Here is a 23,093-nt window from a genome sequence, read left to right as displayed (position 1 = left end):
TAAAAATAGTAATGTTTATATCTATTTTACAGATGTAGGAACATCAGCAGCTCTGTGCCAGTAAATATTTAAATGGGGCAGCTATGAGGCTCGGATAGACTCATTGAGACCTAACACTGAGAGATTACAAACAAATAGCAACATCATGGTTTAGTATTATAAAAGTCGAAATGATAAATAATTTTCACTTCATGAAAACAGGATGGAGCCTGGACTATTCAGCTAAGTGCCTGAAGTTGGGTGAAATTAATCTGAGCAGTTAAATCAAGGTCGCATATGACCTAGGTTTTGGCCACCTCATAACCAGCAATCACTTATTCTCAACATCTATGTAGGCTGCTCATAGTTCACACAGGAAAACATCAGATTTACAGCAGCCCAACATTTCAAATCTTAACTAATATCTTAACTATGAGAGTATCTGTCTTCTCCAACTGCCTCCCGTGTATTCATCTACCCACATCTTCATCTTTCTTTTTAGTTCTTAATGGAGAGAAATAGTCAAGAGGAAAAAGAGAGGAAGAAATCATTCTACCTAAAACCTGAGTGTTTAAAGGAATTGAAGTTAACTGGGGTTAATGTGCACTTGTTTTTTCCATTACATATACAACAGAAATTTGTCCCAAGTGACTTTGATTCTACTTGGTTTTTACAAATTCTTTTTCTGAGGATTATTAACATTTCTGCTATTTTAACAAGTTTATTAAGTATTGAAGGTAAAAACTACAACATTTATAAGTTACAGGTTTCACTGTCACTGAATGGCTGGATCATAAATTCTGTTTGTTTATATCTTTAGTTTTCTAACACACTTTTCTGCTGTTTTATTCCTCAGGCAAACTCCACTTTTGAGGAACTTGAACGCCTCAGACTGTTGACCAAAGCTTGGGAAGAAGTAGGACCTCAGCTGTGGTACTTCTTTCAAAACAGCCTGCAAATGAATATGATCCGTGTATGTTATAACCTAGCAGGGATCCTCAGTAAGAGCAGCCTTTCACCATCCTTTATTTTTACCAAGGGAGAAGAGAATTAATTTGGAAGGTTTGGCTGGAAGCACAGCCTGTGCAGCAAGGAAGCACAGCCTTTGACAAGGAATCACAGCCTTTAAAGCTATTGGACTGGTTATTGGGCTTGGTTTGAAGTCTAGTCTTAGATGCATTACAGCATTTCTGTGACAAAACCTCAGATTTGGACACTCTCTAGAATCTGGCTAATGACTTCTTAATAAAGGCAGCAATCGCTGCTTCCCTGTCTCTCCAAAATGTCCTTCAAGAACAGACAACTTGATTTTCTTGGGTTCTGCATAGACGAAGAAGGCAGTAGGACCATGTTTTTGCTGGGTCCAGCAATTTACTACCTTAAGAAATTGCTTATTTCCACATCCCCTGGATCTGACTTTGATAAGCTGCAAGTAATACCTGTAGTTAAAGTTTATAAAGCAGTTCATACTAGAGAAAACATTTGTTTTTCCATACTCTTCTCTATTAGATTAGATATTTATTACATTTATTCTCTTGCTTATAAGGAAAAATGCAATAAATAGTCAAGGATAAATTTCTTTTCATCCATCCTTCAAGTCTCACCTTCAGTTCAGCTATGCAATTGCTCATTTATAAAATTAATTCCTTAGCATACCCTTTTGTACTACTACATACCTCAAAGAGCCGTGGAAATGGAAACCTTTCTAGCTAAACACGGCATGTGAAGAGGATCATTGTAGTGAAGCTGTCCTGATGTGTTTCCTCAGGACTCTCTGAAGCACCCTACAGTGAGGGACTTCTTGAACAGCCAACTGGGTGCTGAAGGCTTAACTGCTGAACACATAATCAACTTTCTCCACAATGGGTCTCCAGGGAGCCGGGAGAAGGGAATGGCCAACTTTGACTGGCGGAACATCTTCAGTGCTGCAGACCAAGCTCTGCGTTTGCTCAGTCAGTATCTGGAGGTAAGGTCAACCTTCCCACTGCTCGGAATACTTGTAGAAAATATCTTAAAGCAGGGTAGGCAGTACTTGGGGTCTGTGGCAACAGACAAGGTGAAAATCATAAGAAATCTTCATTTGTTTCAAATTTAATCTCAATATTAAAAGCATGTTTTTAAAATAATACAGCAGTACAAGAACATGAATACTTATTATCATGAAAAAAAACTTCAATCTGATAATCCCCAAATGCTATATTCAAAATGTTGGTTGAATGTCTGAACACACTTTGATGCTGAGAGGCAGAAAGTGAATGCAAAACCTCAAGGAAACGTGGTTTGGGTTTTTTGGTGGTTTGGGTTTTTTTTGTAACTACTAATAACTGACAGGCCACTAATTTCAGCAAGACCAGGACCAGAGAAGCTAATAGCTCTTTGGTAAGTCCCCCTTCAGGTTTTTAAGCACCTGATCAAAATTCCATTGAAACCAGTGAGGGAGTTTCCACTTGTCCTGTAGCCACTTCTGACAAGATGTCTGAGTCTCTTTCCTAGAATCTGTATCCCCTTCTCTAGGGTGCTGTGTTTTTAGTGGTGCACACTGGGGTTTTTTAAGAGCCACAGTGCAGGAAGTGAGGTGAAGTTTCATTATGTAAATAAAAAAATGCTCAAAATGTAGATGAAAATATCAAGCTATTGTAAAAATACTTTGGAAGATACTTTTAGTAAGAGGTTACTGTGGTATGGGCAATCTAACTTACTGATGAGTTCATCAGACTCAGATTAAGTCCAGTGCAAAAAAGGTTATATTTTTTTAGAGAGCTAGGCAAACAGCTGCATCCATTCCTTCCCAGAGCTGGGTAAGTGACACCAGGAGGTTTTTTGCTGGATTTGTTTGTTGGTTTTTTTTTTTTTAATCCTGTATATTTCTGACTGCAGGTAAAGATGTGTTTGGAACTGGATCTGAGATGGGGTGGATTCCTGCTAAGTTAGATAAATGAAATGGCAACTCTTCTTTGTAAACTTATGAGCCCAGGCAAAACTAGTGGACCCTGCAATGTTGCAGGTTAACTCAGAGAGTTTAAAAAACTATTGCTGTTGGCAGTAATATTAATACTTGGGAACTCAACACTTAGCATCTACCATATGAGGATCAGGGTCTTTATAGAGATGAATTACCACTTACAAGCATCTCTGAAAGAAAAATAAATATTTAGTTAGTTAATGGTTAAATAAGCTGAGTCTGAAGCTCATAGAGAAAACTGATACTAGTTATAGGCAACAGGACCAAGCCTAGCTCTCCTAATTCCAGTCCAGTTCCGTCTAAAAGACCATTCATCCCCTGCAAGAAGGCAGGAACTGAGAGTTTATCTGCCTTCCTATAGCTATTACAAGAGAGAACAATAAAGCTTTTGCACAAAGCTCTGCTGATTCTTCTGATGATCTTTTTGCATCATGTTAACAGAATTATTTCTTACTCAAGCTAAGTGAAACCTATTGCTTGCAGCAGGTCACTGCTGGAACATCCACAATATCAGGGCAGTTACTGTACCTGGTAATAGATCCTTGTGTCCTAAAGTTCTTTGTAATGAACTTATTCTTTTAAGTCTACTGTTTACACTGAGTTGTTAGCATTTGAGAATGTTTTCACACTGTGCCAAGCACAGTGAGAACAAATAGCTCCCTTTCAGGGACACCCTACTCCTTACCATAGTATGCAATGAGGAGAGGTGTGCTGCCAGCAGCTATCTTTGGAGACTCCCAGATCTCTGCTGCAAGCTGTGGTGCAGCTGAGAATCCCACAAATTATGCAGTGGCTGCTCATCCTCACCAAGAATTTCCTTGTTCTTCCTTTTGATTACCTTAGGCCACAGAACAGCTAAACTGTTTGAGAGCGCTACCTAATCACCTCTTCATGCTTATTATTTTCTGGTTTTATCTTCCAAACCTGTTCTTAGTATTTTAGTTTTGGTTTTTCCCATCTTCATCAGACCATTTTAAATTGTTAAATAATTACTGGGAGAAGATCTGAAATAAATTTCCCCAAGTGGCTGATGAATGAATTTTGATATATTGAGGTTTATGAAGGCACAAGCTGTGTTGCAATTCACTGAAAAAAGCCTAGGTAGAGCATACAGCCTTTGTTTTTAATGCAATTAATGTTAAGAGAAAGAAATTCTAGCTTTTGGCTAGTAGATTACAATATAAAATCTCTTTCCACTTTCAAATGGTGTGAATTATTGTGACACTGGTGTCTTAGCCTATGTTCTTACACAAGCTTTAGTTTCATTCTACTCATGCAGAAGATCTGTAAGTACTTGTGTTTTCTGTTTTGAACACTTGCTGCTTCCTTGACTGGACCCGTGGATAAGAGCCTTTACTGCTCCTCAGCCTAGTCCAGACACTGTCTGTTCTGCAGTGAAAATCTAGACAAGATCAGTTGTCTGTCAGTACTTTGCAAGTGCCATTCCCACAGATTCCCTTGGAAAACTACATGAGTTCTTCTGCAGCTGCAACAGGTACCTTGTAAATAATTCCTCATAATAAAGAAACAGCAAATAGTCCTCCAGACGCTGCAAAGACACAGTTACACAGCAGGACTTTGCTGTGGAAACACTGACACTTTGGCAAGAACTAAACCGAGTTCCAGAACTCGGTTAACTATGTGGGATAAACGTATCCCAAAAAATTAATACAACCTGAGCCATCAGTCTAATTTGATTTCTCTTCTGGCATACAAATCACAAAGTTTTTCTGCCTTGTTTTGCTTTCTGATATGAAATTCTATATAGATTAATTTTGTAAAGCAAGCCAGGGAAATGAACATTTGCAAAACACCAGGAAGAGTAAAGCTACAAAATAATAAAGGTATCAATTTAAGCACTGTTTTGCTGCCAGTTAAAAATATGTTTTCATATAGATCCCATTAAACTGTAATACTTCAAGTTTTAAAGGAAACAGAGCATTATTTATCACAGGGAAAGGTTAAATAAAGGAGTCTTTAAGATGTCTGCCCATGAAATAACAAGTTGCCTGTATGAGCACTTTGATGTGGAGTAATTTTTGGTTATTGACCTGCAAGAGATGATCAAGAAGATAAGATCAAACAAGTTAGCCTCCTGGAATTTTATGAAGCAAGATAATTCAGTAGGCATCTTCCCAGTCCATCACAGTGTTAAATACTTCTACTCTCTGGTAATGTCTTGCCAATTCTGAAGGGTGGAAGGTAAATATACAAACATAAGTCTGTAATTTTACAGATAACTAATGATAGAGTTTGTAGTGTTCACAATCTTTTTGTCTTACAATGCCTGTTAAGTAGGAGTTAAATGGGGGGACATTTAACCTGAGCAACCTGATCTAGTTAAAGATGTCCCTGCTCTTGCAGGGGGGTTGGACTAGATGGCCTGTGAAGGTCCCTTCCAATCCAAAGCATTCTATGATTCTATGACATGAAGGGCTTGGATTTTGATGACTTGGTGTCTTGTATATGGACTGATAATAATACATTTCACAATAATGACAGAGGTTGAGGAAGAAAACAGTTTGCTGTGAAGGGTAAACTACGTTTTATTATTGAAATAGGTGAAGCATGTTAATTTAAGCCTGCAGGTTAATCACATGTCAGAATTCCGTAAGGACACGATATTATCAGTAAGATCAATTGACTAGTTGACTGGCATTAAATAGGAATAAATGCCTTAATACTTAAGACACTTTAAGATTCAAATTTATTCTCTGACTCTGCCAGCGCTTCACTTGACAAAGTGCTTTTCAGCTGAAGGCCATGGCTAATGTGCTTTTCTTATGGATCAGTCATCCTTTAGCTCCCTGGTGTTCACTCAGGCACTTCCTAGGCTGAAAAAAATGTCCCAAAACTTGAAAAAGGTAGTCTTTTTATTCAACTGGACTGCTAAAAACCTCTTGTGGCCAGATTTATTTTATAGCTGAGTTAATTTTATCTCCTGGATGCAGACTGTGGAGACAGTTCCTGATACTGGGACCGCATCTGTGCTGCAGCTTTAGCCCTTCCAATTCAGATATTTACATTTTTTGAGGGAACCTTCCAAGTATAGTCCAAGTGGCAGAGTTTACATTTCCGTGGCTGGATGATTACAGTGGCTTAAATATATATTTTTTTTTTATTTCATTCTATCTAATTAGTAAACGTGGCACCATAGGCTTTGGCTGAACCTAGTACTGGCTATAAGTTTTGTACACGTACATCTAAATTTGCCCTGTTATACTTAAATTGCAACAGCAGTTCCTGCTTTAGTGGCCATCCTTGCTTGATTTCTTACTTGTTCAGGATGGACGTTTCTTGAGTTTGGAGGATGCAATCCTTAAATATCAGGAATAAACTGCTTTCAAAATTATTCCATCCACTCACATTGAACACAGCAATGCTAAATCTGAGGTTTAAAGTTCGCTTTAGGGAGAATTATGTTTCTGAGCTTGTATTGATAATGCTGTGTGTTTTTAATTTGTCATAAGAATTAGACTAAGAATGGAGAAGCTTTCAGGAAGGAGGAGAGAGTCAACTTTTAATAGTTTCAGCATAAGCTTTTAAAGCTGAAAGTAACAACTACTTCAGATGAACCTACCACTCTTTTCTGTTTTCAACCATTGATATTTGCTTTAATGTATACCTCTTACTAGTTTATTCCCATGCGATTTTTCTCTTTGTGATTATTTGTAGTGCTTGACCTTGGATAAATTTGAAGGTTATCTTGACGAAACTCAACTGACTCATCAAGCCCTTCATCTGCTGGAGGAAAACAAATTCTGGGCTGGTGTCATTTTTCCAGACATAGGGCCTACAACCAGCAGTCTTCCACCACTTGTGACATACAAGATCCGGATGGACATAGATGCAGTGGAGAAAACAAACAAAATCAAAGACAGGTAAGTGATTGTTCCTTCTCAGTTCTTGCCTGCCGTAATGTGAATATGAGAGACGTAAGGACATTAGAACCTGCATTGGATACATGCATGAAATTCAACTGTATTCACCAATAGTTAGTATGTAATGCAGTCCAGAATCCATCTCCAGTTACCAAATACTGACACAAGCAGTATCACTCTTGTGACAGGCCAAGCAGTGGGTAGGTACATGGACACATGGCAAAGGGAATGACTCTGCTCAGAATCTATTCAGTAACCTGCTTAAATTTTCAGTTGGCTCCGTCACTGGGAGAGGCAGACAAGGAAGTCCTACATGGATTTGACCTAGCTGTCCTCCACCTGGACAGCAGAACTTCTCTGCTGTTCTTCCTCAAGTCCCCCTCAAATGGACTCAATTAAAGGAGTAGCAGAAAGAATTTTTCAGGATTGTCTACATAGTCTTTGTCTACCATTGTCTACTGGTAGTTGCAATTCAGCTGTTCCTGTTTAATCTCCAAGGATACTGTATTCCAAATACAGTTATTTCTTTTCTAGAACAGTGACTCTGCTACATGATTAATTTATGTACATTTTTGGCCAAAATTGCTATTCTATGTCAGTGTAGAGAAAATTAAAGGAAACAAAAGAACCTTCCAGGTCATATACTTTCTCAAGCAATGTGGTCTGACAGACCAAAATCTAGAAAAGACAACTCCAGGCAATGCCCCTACAATTTCAGTAGATAAGATTTTTTTTTTTAATTTATTCCCTCCCCACCCCTCCCCTAAAGCCACTGTTTACCCAGGTGATTTCCATGTGAATTTTCTTTTGAGGTACTGGGATCCTGGTCCAAGAGCTGATCCTGTGGATGATTTACGTTATATCTGGGGAGGCTTTGCATATCTCCAAGACATGATTGAGCATGGGATTATAAAGACCCAGACCAACACTGAAGTGCCATTAGGAATTTATCTGCAGCAAATGCCATATCCATGCTTTGTGGATGATGTGTGAGTAAAAGCAGTTCATCTTAATTCTGATCAATACTTGGATTGCTGGGTGCTTTAAGACTCTCAAACATCAGTTCTAACCCGAGTCCTAAGATATACAGGCAAAGGCAATAACTGAGACATAACTGAATTAATTTGTTCTTTCCCTTATCCTGCCATAACCCAGACTCCAGAAGCTGCCTTTGCCAAGATTCTACCCAAAATCCCAGTCCTGGCCCTTGTTGCATCCAGGCAACCAGTGTCCAGACCTAAAATGAACACAAAACACTGGCCCCTTGAAAGCAGCAGTTTTCTTCCAAATTTTGCATATCACACAAAATAAAAAAAAATAATCTGGGGGTTTTTTTGGCCTTACTTTTCCAGACAATAATAATAACCTAACCTAAACCTTCACATTGATTACAGCTGAGAATCTGTTGTCAACAGAGCACCCCAACTTGGATCCCTAACAATCCATGCTTGGATCCCTAACAATGTCAGTCCTGGAACTACGCCTGTGATTACAAAGGACCCAGCAAAAATGTGATCTTTTAAAAAGTTTTTATCTAACTAAAACTAAGTCTCATGCTATAGCATATGACCAGTGCCTGTACCAAAACTGAACACAAAGCACTGACCCATGTTAGAACAAACACTGCATCCTTCAGTTAACTGTGCAGAATCCATTGAAGTGTAGTAAGTTACTTTTCCCTAATTACATCTCTAAAACCCAGCTTTCTTTATATCCAAAGAATCATTTCCTAAAGAAAAGTTGAACAGAAAATGCTTGTCCCAATGGAATTGGTCCCTCTCTTGCTATCTCTGTAAGGCTTGAAGAATCAAACCACCCAGTCTCTTCAAGTGTATTGCCAAACCCTAACCCTAGACTTAATCATATCTAGATATAGCAATACCCAAAGCTGTAGGTTTTGGTCCTTGAAGACACCAACAGGCCTTGCAGAATCCCAAGACAATTGAGGCTCTTGAAACTCTTTCCAAAATCCTAACCACATCCTTAAACAGGACTAGTATCTGCAATCAAACTGGATATACGGCATTGGTTTCTGTTAACATCAGCCCTTTTCCTTCCCTCGTGGATGCTACAGTTTTCAACAATAACCTGATATTCTCTAACCTTCTTCTCCCTAATTCCTGTCCATGGTTTTTATGAAGATTGACTGTTTTTTGTCTTAAATCTCATATGAAACTAGCAAAGGATTCCAGGACTGTGGCTGCAGTTCATTATTGGAGGCACCAGGAGTTTCTTTCCCTGGTGAAGAGCAGAATAAAGAAGCTAAAGGAGAAAGAGGTCATTTGTTGCTCTGTAACGAAAAAAGAAAGAGATTGTGCTCCTGGGTGTGGAGATTTCATGGCTACATGGAGGCAGTGGGGCTGTGGACCCCCATTAGCACTGCCTGAACCAGCATGCATGCTCCAGATTTTATGAAGTGTGGTGCCTCTTCCCTGTTCACAGTGTGCCTGTTCCAATGCTGCAATCTGTGCTACTGCAACTGTCTTGGTATACATTTCACTCCCCCCAAAAAAAACAGAAAACCACGCTATAGAAATCATTTCATAGTTCTGTCAGTGTGCTCTGTTCAGGCAAATGCTAGTACTTCAGATAATGGCAGATTGCAGATATACATAATTTGACCTGTCATTCCCATCAGTCATTACCTGTTAGCCTGACAAACTGTCGCCTTGGCAAGCCTGCTGTTTATTTCCTCCCCACTGAGAATACTGCAGGGGCAGAAATCCCATCTGTGCAAAAGTTCTCTGAAGCCTGTAGCAGCCACACACAGTTCAGGGCTGATACCCAAACCCAGTGATGGCTGCTGCAGATAGCCTGCTTAAGTGAAGCAAGCACATCCTCATGGTAGGCATGTATGTTGTGCTATGCATGGCCTAGTACTGGGTTACATGTGTCCACCAACAGGCAAAACCCAGTGTACCCCAGGCCATTCCACAAAAGCATGGCTTTGTTTCAGCAGGCCAGATTGCTCTTCAGGAATTTTCAGTGAAAAAGTGAAGATTTTCCATTTGTTTTGACAATGGAGTAGCTATGATAGCGTATGGCAAAAATGTAGTTCTGTAGGGCTCAGGTTTAGGAAGGTGAAGATTTTTTGCTCCTTTCTGGTTTTAGCAGCTTTAAGCTTTTGGCTTTTAAAGAATCAAGTCCATTTGATTTTCAGGGTAATTTCAGTGAAAAATTGCAATCCCAAATTCATAGAAAACGTTTTCAGCTTTTTCACGCCAAAATCTCTTTCTCACCATGACAGCACACTTGGGGCAGTGCTTCACCAAGGACCATCTGCCAGGGCTGAGCAGCCATAGAGTCTGGAGGGAGGGACAGAGAAAGGGAGCAGTGCCTTCATCACAGTACATGAAGGGCCACCTGCAGCAGCCTGTCCCAGCACTGTTGTTTTGGAAGTGATGCTATGTGGGATAGTCCCAACATGTTCCCTGAGTCTTGGTTTGTATGAATTTCAGCAGCATCTGATGCTTTTAATACTTAATTTGTTTAATTCTTTTGCCAGTGAATCTTGGGAGCATAAAAAGACAGTGACACTCCCAAATTGTTAACATTAGCACATGTCTTAAAATTTCTTTGTACCTCTTAATAAAAGCATTATGGCAATTCACTGTGGAGAGAGATGTATTTTCATGAGCCACCACATGTTTGTAGCCTTCAGTAACCATCAGAACCTCTTTGTAAAATAGAAATAACATTTATCTGTCATGGGAGTGCAGCAACCATTAGTTCATTAATATTTAGGTTGCTTGTGAAGTTCACTAGCAACATGTTATTGATGTTTAGACTGAGAGTTTCCAGTCCCATGGTTAATAAATGCATTCTTCCCCACTCCTTTTCCTTTTCGTTCTTGCTTTTCATATCAATATTTCCGTGTTGTACCTAAATTTAATTCATTTCTCCCTTCTTGCTTTGGTAGCTTCATGATCACCTTAAACCGCGCCTTTCCCATCTTCATGGTGCTAGCTTGGATATATTCAGTTTCCATGACTGTGAAGAGTATAGTGCTGGAGAAGGAAATGCATCTGAAAGAGGCTATGAAGAACAGGGGTATATCTAATGGGGTGATTTGGTGCACTTGGTTCCTAGACAGCTTTGTCATGATGGCTGTGAGCACGTTCCTCCTCACAGCACTGATTATGGTAAGGATTGCCACTCTCAAACTCACTCTTGTGTTTGCACTGCTGATACCAGTTTGCTGTTGAGAAAGGATAGTAGCCATTCACAGGGAGATGGGAATGGCTGGTGGCCTGTTCTGATCGCAGCATGTAGCAAGCACATTCTTCTAAGCAGACCTCATGACAGCATCAGCACTTGGCAGAAACAGAAAGATAAATTCATGGGTAAGATTTATTGTGAGATCCCCCACAGAACAATACATCAAGCTGATTCCTCTGTATATTGTATTTCCTGTAGACAGAGGCAGATCTCCCAATAAATAATAATTGTTGCTTTAAATAGAAGGGATCATAATATGAAGAATTTTAATCTTGTAATTCACCATATGTGATTCATTTATAATATTCAGTGCTTGCCTGCTTGGAAATTATGTCACTATTTCAATGGAAAAAGAGACTGCAAGGACAGAACTTTCAGGATAGCCTGAAAAAAAGAAAAAAAACACCCTTTTGCTTCTGTGACTCAGAATTGCTGTAATTTTTGTAACTTTTCAGGACAGTTTGGATATTGTCTTTAAGGACTACCTCTTACCTCTGTTACCTGAGAACCAAGCTCTTCCTAGCTGCTATATTTAGTTCTATAAACTGTAGCATTTTGATAAGGAAGAGTGCTCTTGCGTCTTTTCTGGTGTGGGGAACTGGTATTGGTATAAATGCATAGTTAGGGTTCAATCCACTCCATCTTACCAGCCTGCCCTAATGAATTGTTCTAGTACCTTGCAGTTCCATTACAGTTTGGATGGATAGAGAAAGCTTACTTTATTTGCTATACTGGTTTAATTAAAATTCAGGAAGTAGTTAATACAATGTGCTTACACCTATAATTCGCTTCCTTTCCTGGATTTCAATATACCAGTGTGAGGCACCTCTGTAAATACATTCTTATGAGAGATTGTATCACTGTTGATAAAGAAATCAGTCTCAGAGGCCCAGTGGGATGTTGCAATAATGTTGAGACCTATTTATAGCCTTATAGACCTATTTGAGCCTTATATAAGGCTCAAAAAAAAGTTGAGCCTAATAGATAGGTCTCAACATTGTTTTTTAGGAATAAATAGATAATCAGCAGCAGTCTGTGCTCTTCTTGAGAGGGAGCATTTAATCTACAAAAGTTCTAAGGAAGAAAGGTCAATAAAAGTTAACCCAGTGAGTTAGTTAATACACAAGGATCTCTGAGAAACGGCACTTGGATTCCTCAGCTGTGATACCCTTCTGGAGTTTGAATATCATTTAGGTGCAGGAGCTTTATAATTTTCCTGTTGTTTTTTTTTTTAAGATGCATTTTGTCAGGCTTCCTTACACTGTCTTTCCTGCACATCGAGCAAGTGGACTGAGAAGAAGATGAGATCAATGAAAATGTATTATGGTAGTTCAAATAGTTTTATTTAAAATGTATGAATTTCCAAGCAGGCACATCTTTCTTGGAATCATTTGCTTATTAAGACAGGGATAGAATGTCCGTTTTCAACTAGTTATGATCTTAATTCAGTCATCAAATATGAATATGAACTCCACAGCCTATTGTACTAACCTGAAGTCACAATCCAGGAGCAGGGATAAAGTTAGATGAAGGATTTGTTATTGTAATGACCTCAGGTGTTGAAACATTACTGCCTGGGAGAGTTAGAAGTCATATTAGGTAAGAAAGACTGGCTAATTACTCATTACAGGTTACATATCAATGGCAGCTCTGACCTTTTCTGCTAGCTCAGAAAGTGGCAATACTTCTAAATTCTTCTGTTTTCCTTTTGCTTACAGTGCGGACAAGTGCTGCATTATAGCAGTCCACTTCTCTTCTTTCTATTTCTACTGACATTCACCACAGCCACCATAATGCAGTGTTTCTTGTTCAGCACCTTCTTCTCCAAAGCAAATCTGGCAGCTGCCTGCAGTGGAGTCATCTACTTCACCTTATACCTGCCCCACATCGTCTGCTTTGTCTGGCAAGACCGCATGACTGTTAATTTGAAGATCCTAGCAGTAAGCCTTTCACCGATTATATGGTATCTTTGGGTTCAAATTTTAGCTGCTCTTCTCACTGTGCATTCGTGAGTAACAAAGCATTGCACACCTCTTCCTCTCTGCTTTTTTGATTCAGAGAGGGAGACCTCTGAATCTCTCTCAAATAATTAGAGATTGCAAGTGAATAAGCCTTTAGCAGGCCTAGTGACCAAGAGATATTTTCATGGCTTTTAGAAAATTCAATAAAATTTATTTTACTTTTTGAATGCTAGGAAATTAGCATAATGTTCAAAATGTTTTGAACACTTCCTTGTAAGTCAAAGCAAATTTAACTCTGCTATGTTTAATAAATACAAAGGCAATTCACAAAATGGGGGCAGTTATCTTTCTCATGTGCTATAACCTAGTTAACAGGGTAATATCTAAGGATGAGAAGACTTCAGGTTCACATTCCTTCTTTAGCCGAACATACAGTTAGGATTTGAACCCAAGTGCCAAAGTTCTGGGAAATATTTTCTGTCTAAGAGGTTGTAGACACTATCCATGCAGTGCTTCCTTGTTGGTTCTCTTCCATAATAGGTAAGATGCTTAACAATTCAGGGGAGCTGGAAACTTCTTCCTGTTTTTTGAAATGGAACTGTGAACTTGCAAAATTATTCAGACTGATTTTCTATTGCCCAGTGAATCAGGAAGGGAAGTGGGTGTTTGAATCCAGTCTCCCCATCTTTGCTGAGGATTCTAACAACCTAGGTAAAGAGAAGTACTGTCTTCTCCTGTTGCATTAGGAAATCTAATGAAAAAGGAAAAAGAAAACAAAACTCTTTAAAAAAAAAAAAAAGCTATAACTAACTGTAAATATGGCTATGAATCAGCTTTCTTAACTGATGTAGTTGTAGATGATACAACTGATCAGATGTAGTATATACCATTTTTAGTTCTACCAATTAAGGAAATAAAGTGCAAAACTTGATCCTGTCATTAAGTCAGGAAATTAGTAGGGTTGGCCTCTGACAGGTCCTGATTTGGGAAGAAATCTTGAGACTAGCACACTGTCTAAGCATAAAGACAACTCTCTTCTCACTCTAAAGTGAAGGAGGAGGCATCCATGTAAGAAAGGATATTTGCTGGCCATAAGCCATGAATATTTTTCTGTGTTCCTGATATGTTTGGTCTTATATTTGTTGTTCAAAGGTTAGTATCTGAAGAAGAGTTAATTACAACGGATGATAAGGGTCGAGGTGTGCATGTGCAGGGGGCCTGAAGAAAAAATAAAAACTTTTAAGGGCAAGTAAAGTAATTGAACAATTAATATGTTGCTGAAAACCAAACATTTTTACTTAGCACACTATGATAAGGCCTCACTGAGAGTTGCTTTTGGGATCCCTCTTGTCCCCTCATTTCCTAAGGTCTGGCATTCCTGGCTGAACTATATATCCTGTGAAACAGCGCTATATCACTTCTTGCTCTGTTTTTGCAATGCAACATTGAAGAGGATGTTTGGATACTTTACTGGTTTATTGGTTTATTGTGTGAGAACTAGGTAGCACGGGAGGTAGCAGGGTACCAGGGGAGGGGATGGTTGTGGTTTTCCTTATCCTGAGCACCTGATGTACTTTCTGTCTTGTTACTCATAGTGGCCCTGCCCCATACACTCAGGCAATATTTTGTTTCTCCAAGACAGGCAAAGGTGTACACTGCAAACTTCTAGATGCATTAATAGTATTTTCTGAACAGAGACATTAATGAAAAAAACCAAGCTGTGAAATGTTGCCTAGTAGCTAAAGAAAGTACAGCCAAGGTTGAATTTAGTCTATTATGGCTAAATACTGCTTAGAATTGCCACCATCCAGAGGATTAAACATCCCAGTCCCATATAAAAGTGAAACCACTTTTCCCTGATCATTTGTTAGGCATTATCAAGTTTTGAAGTCCAGTCCCTAAAGGTCGTCTTTTTTGTGGTTGCTTTACAAAATGTCCCTCTGTCTGAGTTGAATGTCATTTGTCCTTTATTCCAGAGTTTGCTTTCTCAAGTAGCTTTTGGTTTTGGTACAGAATACTTGTCACGCTATGAAGAGCAAGGTCTTGGCCTACAGTGGGGTAACATCAGAACCAGTCCCCTGGAAGGAGATGAATATAGTTTTCTTTTTTCCATTAAAATGATGCTTTTTGATGCTTTTCTCTATGGAATACTTTCTTGGTATCTTGATAATGTTTTTCCAGGTATGTAAATTTCTTACTCATATGAAGTAGTGGTAGTTGTTGTAAATTGTGTTAATCTAATCAGTCTCTGAGTATTTCTCTGTCAGAAAAAGTGTATTTGACATTGTAGACCATGAGTCGTATCCAGTATAGCATAGCACCACTGGTTTATTAAGGGCTCCCACTTTTCTCTCTTTTTCCTTTCTCATATTTTAGTCCTGAAAAGAATGGAATAGGAGGAAAGAGTAAGAAGGAAGATGCAATTTCTGGTCCTGTTTTAAAATCTAAATAGAAAATAAATCTAAAAAAAGATTATATGTTAAAAGCCAATTTGTGTACATATTTTTCTTTTGAGAAGTTTCAACCATTTCTAGAAAGAATTTTTTAAATTTTTGAAAATGTAGAAATAACAGTTCTAGTTAATATATACTATGGCCACATTAGGCCGACTGTTTCTTAAAGGATGGTACTGTTTCCTGAGACATGCTGTGTCCTAGGCAGCTGTGAAAGTTTCTGTGTGGATTTATTTTATTTCTAAATGGGAATCCTGGTTCTAGTGCGAGTTCACAAAAGGATTTTCTTTGTTATCAATTACAAAGTTTGGGAACTTTCTTTGTGACAAAATGGTTTGTCCTTGTAGCTTAAATTGTTATCTTGCTTCTTATTGAATATTGTTACAATATAATAAATGCAGACTCTTATGCTGCACAAGCAAGTGAGCTTTCTTTTCATTAATGTATTACTCCCACATGTAAACTGCAGTTCCAAAATGTATTTCTTGGCAGATGGCTATCTTTTTTTTTTTTTTTTTCCTTGAGTGGTTACTCAGAATTTGAGATCTTGCAGATTTTCTAGCTATAAAGGAAAATTAATGATGGATAAGGTAAGATGGTGCTTGTCTGCACGTGTCACTCATGATAGTTAATCCAAATCAAGAAAAGATAAGGATTTGTTAAATGGTTTTAGATGTGCCTGAGGATATTTTGCTTCAAAATTAAAATATGACCTTAAGTCTGCTTTGTTTGTGTCCCTACCAAAGTGAGCTATGCTACACCAAATTAGTGCCTTTTCATTTTTTAAGAAATGTGTCATCACAAAGAAGTTTAATGCAATTTTAACATACTTATTTTCAAAGCTGATTTGCAGTAACTTTCCTAAAAGTTCCTCTTTGGAGAAGCCCATGTTGCAAGGCAGTTTATTTGAAAAAGAATGGATGATGTACTATTTCCATGAACACAGCAGGAATTAAACAACAGGAGTTTCTTTGCTCATAGATCCAAGTTGTTTTTTTTCAGCCAGCACTTTACACAAAAGTAATGCCTCTCAGGGCTTCTATTCATTAGCTTCAGTTCCTCCCAATATTTGCTCTGAGTGTCTCCTTGGCTTTCCGCTCCTCTGTTTCTGTGGAATTTCTCATAGCATTTCTCTGTCACACACATGCAGACCTACCAAATCAATGCTGTAATCTTTGAGCTTACTATATGAGTTCCCTGGATAATCCTTTGAACCATATGGTTCAGCTCCTGCTCAAGTTTTCTCTGCAGCCAACCACCCATTGGCACACTGGTCCTTTGGCTATTTGAGCATTCTGCTCCATAATGGGTATACTTGGGTTTTGCATTCATCCTGAATGAGAAGGAGTTGTTTTAGCCACCAGCTTCAAAGGGGTGTAATCCAGTCCATAACAAGTGCAAGGCAAACTGCTTACGGATGCAGACAGGGCGTTTGTGTGCATTAATGGGAGTACAAGTGGTTGCCTGACATACAGGGTATTTTTGGTAAGTCAGAAATAAGCAGATGCTTTCATAAACAGTGGCTTTCAATATAGAAAAACTGACCATCTTTCAGGGAGCATAACAAATTCCCTTTGCTTATTTTGAATAAGTAGCACAAGGCCAATAACGTCCAGGTTAACAAGGATGCCGGTTTTAAATGTAGCAGCTCAAATCCCTGCATTCTATAAATCAATATGTTTCAGGAAAGCAGTGTTGACTTGCACTAGTTCTGGTCTGGCCTGACAAGAACTGATAATGTTATTGTACTTTCTCTTTTCAAAACAGAATTAACCTGTGACCAAAAAAGCCCATTTCTGCTTAAGAAAAGGATCACTCTGTCACTTTTCCTGCAAGGCTGTGTGCTGAAATAACAGCCAGAGTATCTTCTCATTGCCAGTTCTGAATTCAGGCCCAGGGTAATAAGTGTAAATATAATAAGCTTTTCACTTATGTCAATCCCCAAGTGTTAAGTGGACCTTCAAAGAAAATCCCTGAGTGGGGCTGGGATCCCATCTTAAGCAATCAGGATGTTCCTTGGCAGCTGCTGCCTACTTGGTGAGGATTCAAATTGTCCCCATGTAGGGAATAGCTTCATTCTGTAATTAAACCACATTCTACTTTAGAAAAGGTAAGGCCAATCAGATCACATATTTTCTGAATATTTTACTCCTGTCCGAAAGAAAAAAAAATCTGCAAACAAAATCTGTTCTGTCAGGTACTTGGTGGATGGTTTGACCTTCTGATATGCAACACTAGGACTGCAAGTGTTTATAATTATAGCTCAGACTTTGCCTAGATGAAGTTACGCCCACTGAGGAATGTGTTTATGAAGTGCACTTCACCTACTTATTTTTGTTTTAGGGGACTATGGGCTACCACAGCCTTGGTATTTCCCTGTGCAGGAATCTTACTGGCTTGGCTCTAGAAACCCAAAAGCTGAGAAAACAGCAACTGCTGATGGTGAGTTCTTTTAAACTTTGGTGTTTAGAAATAACTTCAAAACCACTGATCCACTTAGAGGTGACTGTGTAACATTTCCATTACCTGAGCTGCTGCAAAGATTAGAGACAGCCATACACTAGGAACCTCAGCAGGTGCCTTTGAACTTGGAGTGGCCTCATATTATTAGAGTTATTAGAGGTGAGCCATTGTTCCATCTGAGAGCTTTAAAGCATGAGTTAACAAGCAACATCAAACCCCCACTCTCTAACCAACACCTTTTGAGACATTCAAGGAGTTCTTATTGCCCAACACAGCATTTGTGAAATGAGTCAAAATGAAATACAATGTTGATCTTATTTACACTGAGGCTCCCCCATTTTTCTAAACCTGATTCTTTTCTATCTAGTTTGACACTAATTTAAGTTTGTTTACTTTGGGCTTTAAGCAAGATCAAAATTGATGCCACCCTTCGACCAACTTGAATCAGTGCAAAAGTCCTGCTTTTGCAGATTTTTTTTCTGTGCATTGATACTGGACTAGTTAAGAACAACATGTGGGTGATTGTATTAAAATAGGAATTAATGCAGAATGATGATTAATGTCTGGAATAGAGGCTTGCTGAAGGTGGTGTTTTGAAATCTGTCTTATATTTACAAGGTAACAGTGAAACCAATCAAAATGATAGATGAAGCAATAATGTCTTCAGTCTTCTCATTACCATCTTTACCCTTCATCAACTCAGACAGACTGCTGACAAGGCAGACTCATCTCAGGGTGATACCTATTGATATGATATGAAATATGATATGAACCTAAACCTTTCTGTGAACATGCTGATAATATGTCCACTGCTCACATGTTTTGATTAGAAAAGAGGAGGTTATAACAGTGGGTTTTTTGAAGAGGCTTTGCCTTCTGATACATTCTGAGGGAACGAACAGGTTTTTCTTTAGACTTGCTGTGGGAGTATTCGGAATGGTGGAGGTTTGCCTAGATATTATGGAGTCTGATACCTCCTTCGGCTTTGCAAATGCTGCCCACTAGATTAGAATTTGACAGTATAGGAAGGAGGAGGAAAGAGCCAAAGGAGGACTTTGCAGCATGTTTATAGATGAACGGAAAATTTCCGAAGACCCAGATAAGATGTCAGCCAGTACACCTCATTGACTTTCCATGGAATTTGGGCATATCCTGCACCAGAGCTCCTTTGAATATCTCACATTTGGAGCACAGTTACTTACAGGATTTTAACTTTTTCTATTTATTTAGTTTATGCCTAAATTTAGTAGAAATGAAATCTATTTTCTGGTTATTTTAATGCCTCATAAGTTCTGTGTGTTCTTTAATATATTTCCAATACAAGGCGGACTCGTGATTTCTTAGTACCCAAACTAAAGGTTGTGAGAAGGCTTGAAAGCCCCAAAATATTCAGTTGCTCAGGTAGGTCAGCAACAGAAAAGTTTATGGCTACTACTTTATCGCCAGGTTTTTTTATTTTATGAGTTTTTAATAGCATTTTTTAGATTACTTAGATAAAACATTTTGCTTAAGTGAAGCCTAGAGTTTATTTTGTAGGCGACATTACATCAGATAGCTGAGCTGATCTAACAGTTCACTGTTGAGAAAAAACAGGGCAATCTTGCAGTCCCTTCCACAGTTCTCATCCTAGTTCTGCTGATGCTTATCAGTCCCTGGTAAGATTAAGAGGTAGGTACTTCTGGAAGCCATTCCAAGAACATGAAGGACAAGGTGATAGGACATAATGAACATGGATTTACCAAGAGCAAATCTTGCCTAACCAGTCTGATTTTCTTCTGTGATGACTGGATCAATGGAGAAAGGGAGAGCAGTGGATGCCATTTAACTTGACTTTAGCAAGGGGTTTAGCATGGGTTCACATAATATTCTGATAGCCAAATTGATGATATACAGGCTGCTTGAGTGGACACTGAAGTGGGTAGAAAATTGACTGAACTGTTGGGCCCAAAGGATTGTGATCAGCAGTACAAAGCATAACTGGGGACCGGTTATTAGTGGCAGGGGTCTGACAGGGACTGACACTGGACTTAATACTGTTTAATGACTTTATTAACAGCCTAAGTGATGGGATAGAGGGCACCATGAGCAAGTTTATGGAAGATACCAAATTGGAGGGAACAGTGGAGCACAGGGCAGCTCTTCAGAGGGACCTCAACAGGCTGGAGAAATGGCTTTATAGGAACCTCATGGAGTTCAACAAAAGTAAATGCATAATACTGTGTCTGGGATGGAATAAGTACACAAGACGATGCATACTGGCCACCGCCTGCCTGGCAGGCAGCTAGCTTTGTAGAAAAGGTCTGGTTGACAACATGTTGAACATGAGCCATCAAGTGTGCCTGTGTAGCCAAGAAGACCAGATGCATCCTGAACTTGGATGCAGGAGTATAGCCATCAGTTCAAGGGAAGTGATCCTTCCCTTCTAGTCAGCACTTGTGAGACTGCATCTGGAGTACTGTGTTGTCCAGTTTGGGGATCCTCATTGAAAGGAAGACATAGAGATACTGGAGGGAGCTCAGTAAAGAGCCACCAAATTGATTAGGAGCTGGAGCATATAACATACGAGGACATGCTAAGAGAGCTGGATCTGCTCAGCCTTAAGAGAGAAAGCTAAGATAGAGCTAGACTTCTCAGATGTGCCTACTGCAAGTATGAGAGGCAATGGATGTAAGTTGGAAAACAGGAATTCTTATTCAATATGAGACAAAAATTATTGTCAAGTTAGCTAGAACACTGGAACAGGTTGCTCAGGTTGTGAAGTCTCCATTTTTGGAGATAGTCACTGTGATCTGAATTGGCCCTATTTTTTGAGGATTGAACTGGAGATCTTTGGAAGTCCCTTCTGATCCAAATTATTCCATTATTATCTCAGCTAGCCTGAGTGTGCTGATACTTATTTCATCCTCTCTTCTACAAAACTCTGCTTTGGGTTTTCTCAAGCAGGGACAGTTGGAAAGGTCATGTCTGATTAATTCCTTTGTAGGAGGCACGTGGTTCTTACCTATTTGAAGAACTAAGACTCTTCAGTGCCTCAGCTTACATGAACAACTGTAGAACTTTTTTCAACTCATATCTTTCCTTCAAGGGTAATACTAAGCATTTTCTTAATTTATCGTAACTGGTTAATGTGTTGGGAAATAAACTGCATAAGAAAATGTCAGATAATGTAAATGAAACAGCTGAAAATGAAGCTAAACTGGTAAATTATCTTGGTACTTTAAAAATTTACTTCTATCACTGCTCTTTTGTATCCCCCACTTTGCCATTTTAGGTGACGTGATGAACTTGTTTATGTTGCTATTTGTGCACCAGGTAATTTTATACAGTTTTACAGGCTAAAATTTCTTATAGCAGAAAGTTATGGTGAAATTTCACAGCAAAACTAAGTCCTAGGCCATCTGATAAATTACAATTGTGCTAGTTGCACTCTATGCTGCCAGCTTGAATTTGTGTTATGTAAACAATTCCTTCAGGGGCTCCCTCTTCTTACATCACTGTTCTTCCTGCTTCAAGCCTGTCCCCATTAGTGATTTTATGTGACTGTTTTCCTTCATGGCAGCAAGGCCTAAGCCCAAATTGGAAACCCAGAAATTCTTGTACAAAAGCTAACACCAACTCATTCACTCTGGCCTGGAGCTAGTCTCTTAATCTAAGTAGCAGCTTAGCATTTTGCTTTTCATTTAACCTTTTCATTTTGTTTTTCTTCTCTCAGTACCTGTAAGTCTGGGAAATGTTTGTATGGCCTTTCTCTTCATGTGGTGAAGAATTTGGTCTAGAGCTGCACTGACAAAATATAAAGCATGTACCTAATATTAGTCAGGATCTTCTACTCTGAGTCTGTAATTGCAAAATTGTTGGTCATCTTCCTTAAATATCTGTTCCTGACACTGTGAAGCAGATTTTGAGCTAGATGGCTTTGAGTGCTGTGTTCCTAACCTGAGTAAAGCACTGACAATTAATGCTCTTGGAGACCTCAAGGATTATGGCTACCTCCTTTTCCTCAAAGCACCTCTAGAGATAAGAGGAAATTAAATTTTGATTAATTAAATGTTGGTTACTTTTGGTTTATACAGAAAAAAGTCCAGAGTCAGAAGGCCATGTGGATCAGAAGACAATGGACGAGAGAAAAAATGAGAGCAGAACAAAGAAATCTGAAGAACCTGAAAAGCCAGAAGAAAAGAGTGACAACCAGGGGGAGAAGGATGGTAAAAACAAACAATGTAAACACAAACGAGAAAAAGAACCCGGCGAGCAGGGGAAGCCTAAGACAGATGTCCAGGACAAAGATGAAATTAATAGTAAGGAGAGAGCAACCTGAGTACTTCTGAGATACTATACTCATTGTACTTCATAACAAACTAGACGTAGGAATGATTGGAGTCAAACTACGAGAGCCCAGTAGGCTACAGAGGACAGCATGCAACTGCCAGAGCTAAGCTTAGGAGAGGCATCAACTCTCCCAGCTACCCCTCTTACTGATTACTCTACATTCACAATCCCTTAGAATATTTTATGCATAAGAGAGCTGCCTTCCAGAAGAGCTCTGTAACTTGTTTTTTATTGAGTGAACGCAGGCTGTTTCTATAGCAAGTTAGTGTTCATGCTGAGGGAAGCCTCAGAGACACATACATTGATTGGAATTAAACAGAGCCATGACTTCAATAAAAATATTTATGCTGAGAGGAATGTTCTTTCCTCCTAGCCCCCCCCCCCTCTTTTTTTTTTTAGCCTATCTTTAGTGTGTCTTACATCTGTAGGGAAAGGCTGGTTTCAAAGGGATTTATCTGAAATGCTGTGTGTCTGTATGCAGCCTTTTCTGATGCTGACATTAGCCACCACCTAAGAATTCCTGAATGGCCTGCCTTGTTTTCAAGTCCCAATGTCTTCTTTTGTGGGGAGCCAGAAGAGTTTTCTATATGTGACGCTCAGAGGAATGTATGTGGATTCTGTAGCAAAAGTAACTGCTACAGACAGCTCTGGGCCCACTCTGACTCTCTTGAAAAGCTAGAGATAAAAGTGGGGTCATCAGAGCTCCTCACGTAGGCACTGAAAACATGCATTCAGGGTGAATGGAAACAGGACAGGACTTCAAAAGAAAAAAGACAGGCAGAGGGCAAAGGTTATTTCAGCCAATCTTCTCCTAGTACTGTCTTATCTTTGTGGTGCTGTACTCATC

General features: G+C 39.0%; 1 protein-coding gene across 1 annotated transcript in view; it reads left to right on the top strand.

The window, feature by feature from the left end:
* ABCA4 (ATP binding cassette subfamily A member 4) overlaps positions 1 to 23,093 on the top strand; it is a 75,690-nt gene that overhangs the window by 20,092 nt on the left and 32,505 nt on the right. The window contains exons 10-18 of the mRNA XM_072868787.1: positions 836 to 952; positions 1,748 to 1,945; positions 6,617 to 6,822; positions 7,635 to 7,811; positions 10,742 to 10,964; positions 12,759 to 12,980; positions 14,978 to 15,182; positions 17,798 to 17,896; positions 21,991 to 22,215. Of these exons, the coding sequence (XP_072724888.1) occupies positions 836 to 952; positions 1,748 to 1,945; positions 6,617 to 6,822; positions 7,635 to 7,811; positions 10,742 to 10,964; positions 12,759 to 12,980; positions 14,978 to 15,182; positions 17,798 to 17,896; positions 21,991 to 22,215 (1,672 nt within the window). The remainder of the gene's footprint in view (positions 1 to 835; positions 953 to 1,747; positions 1,946 to 6,616; positions 6,823 to 7,634; positions 7,812 to 10,741; positions 10,965 to 12,758; positions 12,981 to 14,977; positions 15,183 to 17,797; positions 17,897 to 21,990; positions 22,216 to 23,093) is intronic.

The sequence above is a fragment of the Ciconia boyciana genome, chromosome 7, assembly GCF_034638445.1.
Source record: "Ciconia boyciana chromosome 7, ASM3463844v1, whole genome shotgun sequence".
Lineage (NCBI taxonomy): Eukaryota > Metazoa > Chordata > Aves > Ciconiiformes > Ciconiidae > Ciconia > Ciconia boyciana.
This window is presented reverse-complemented; position numbering and strand designations above follow the sequence as displayed.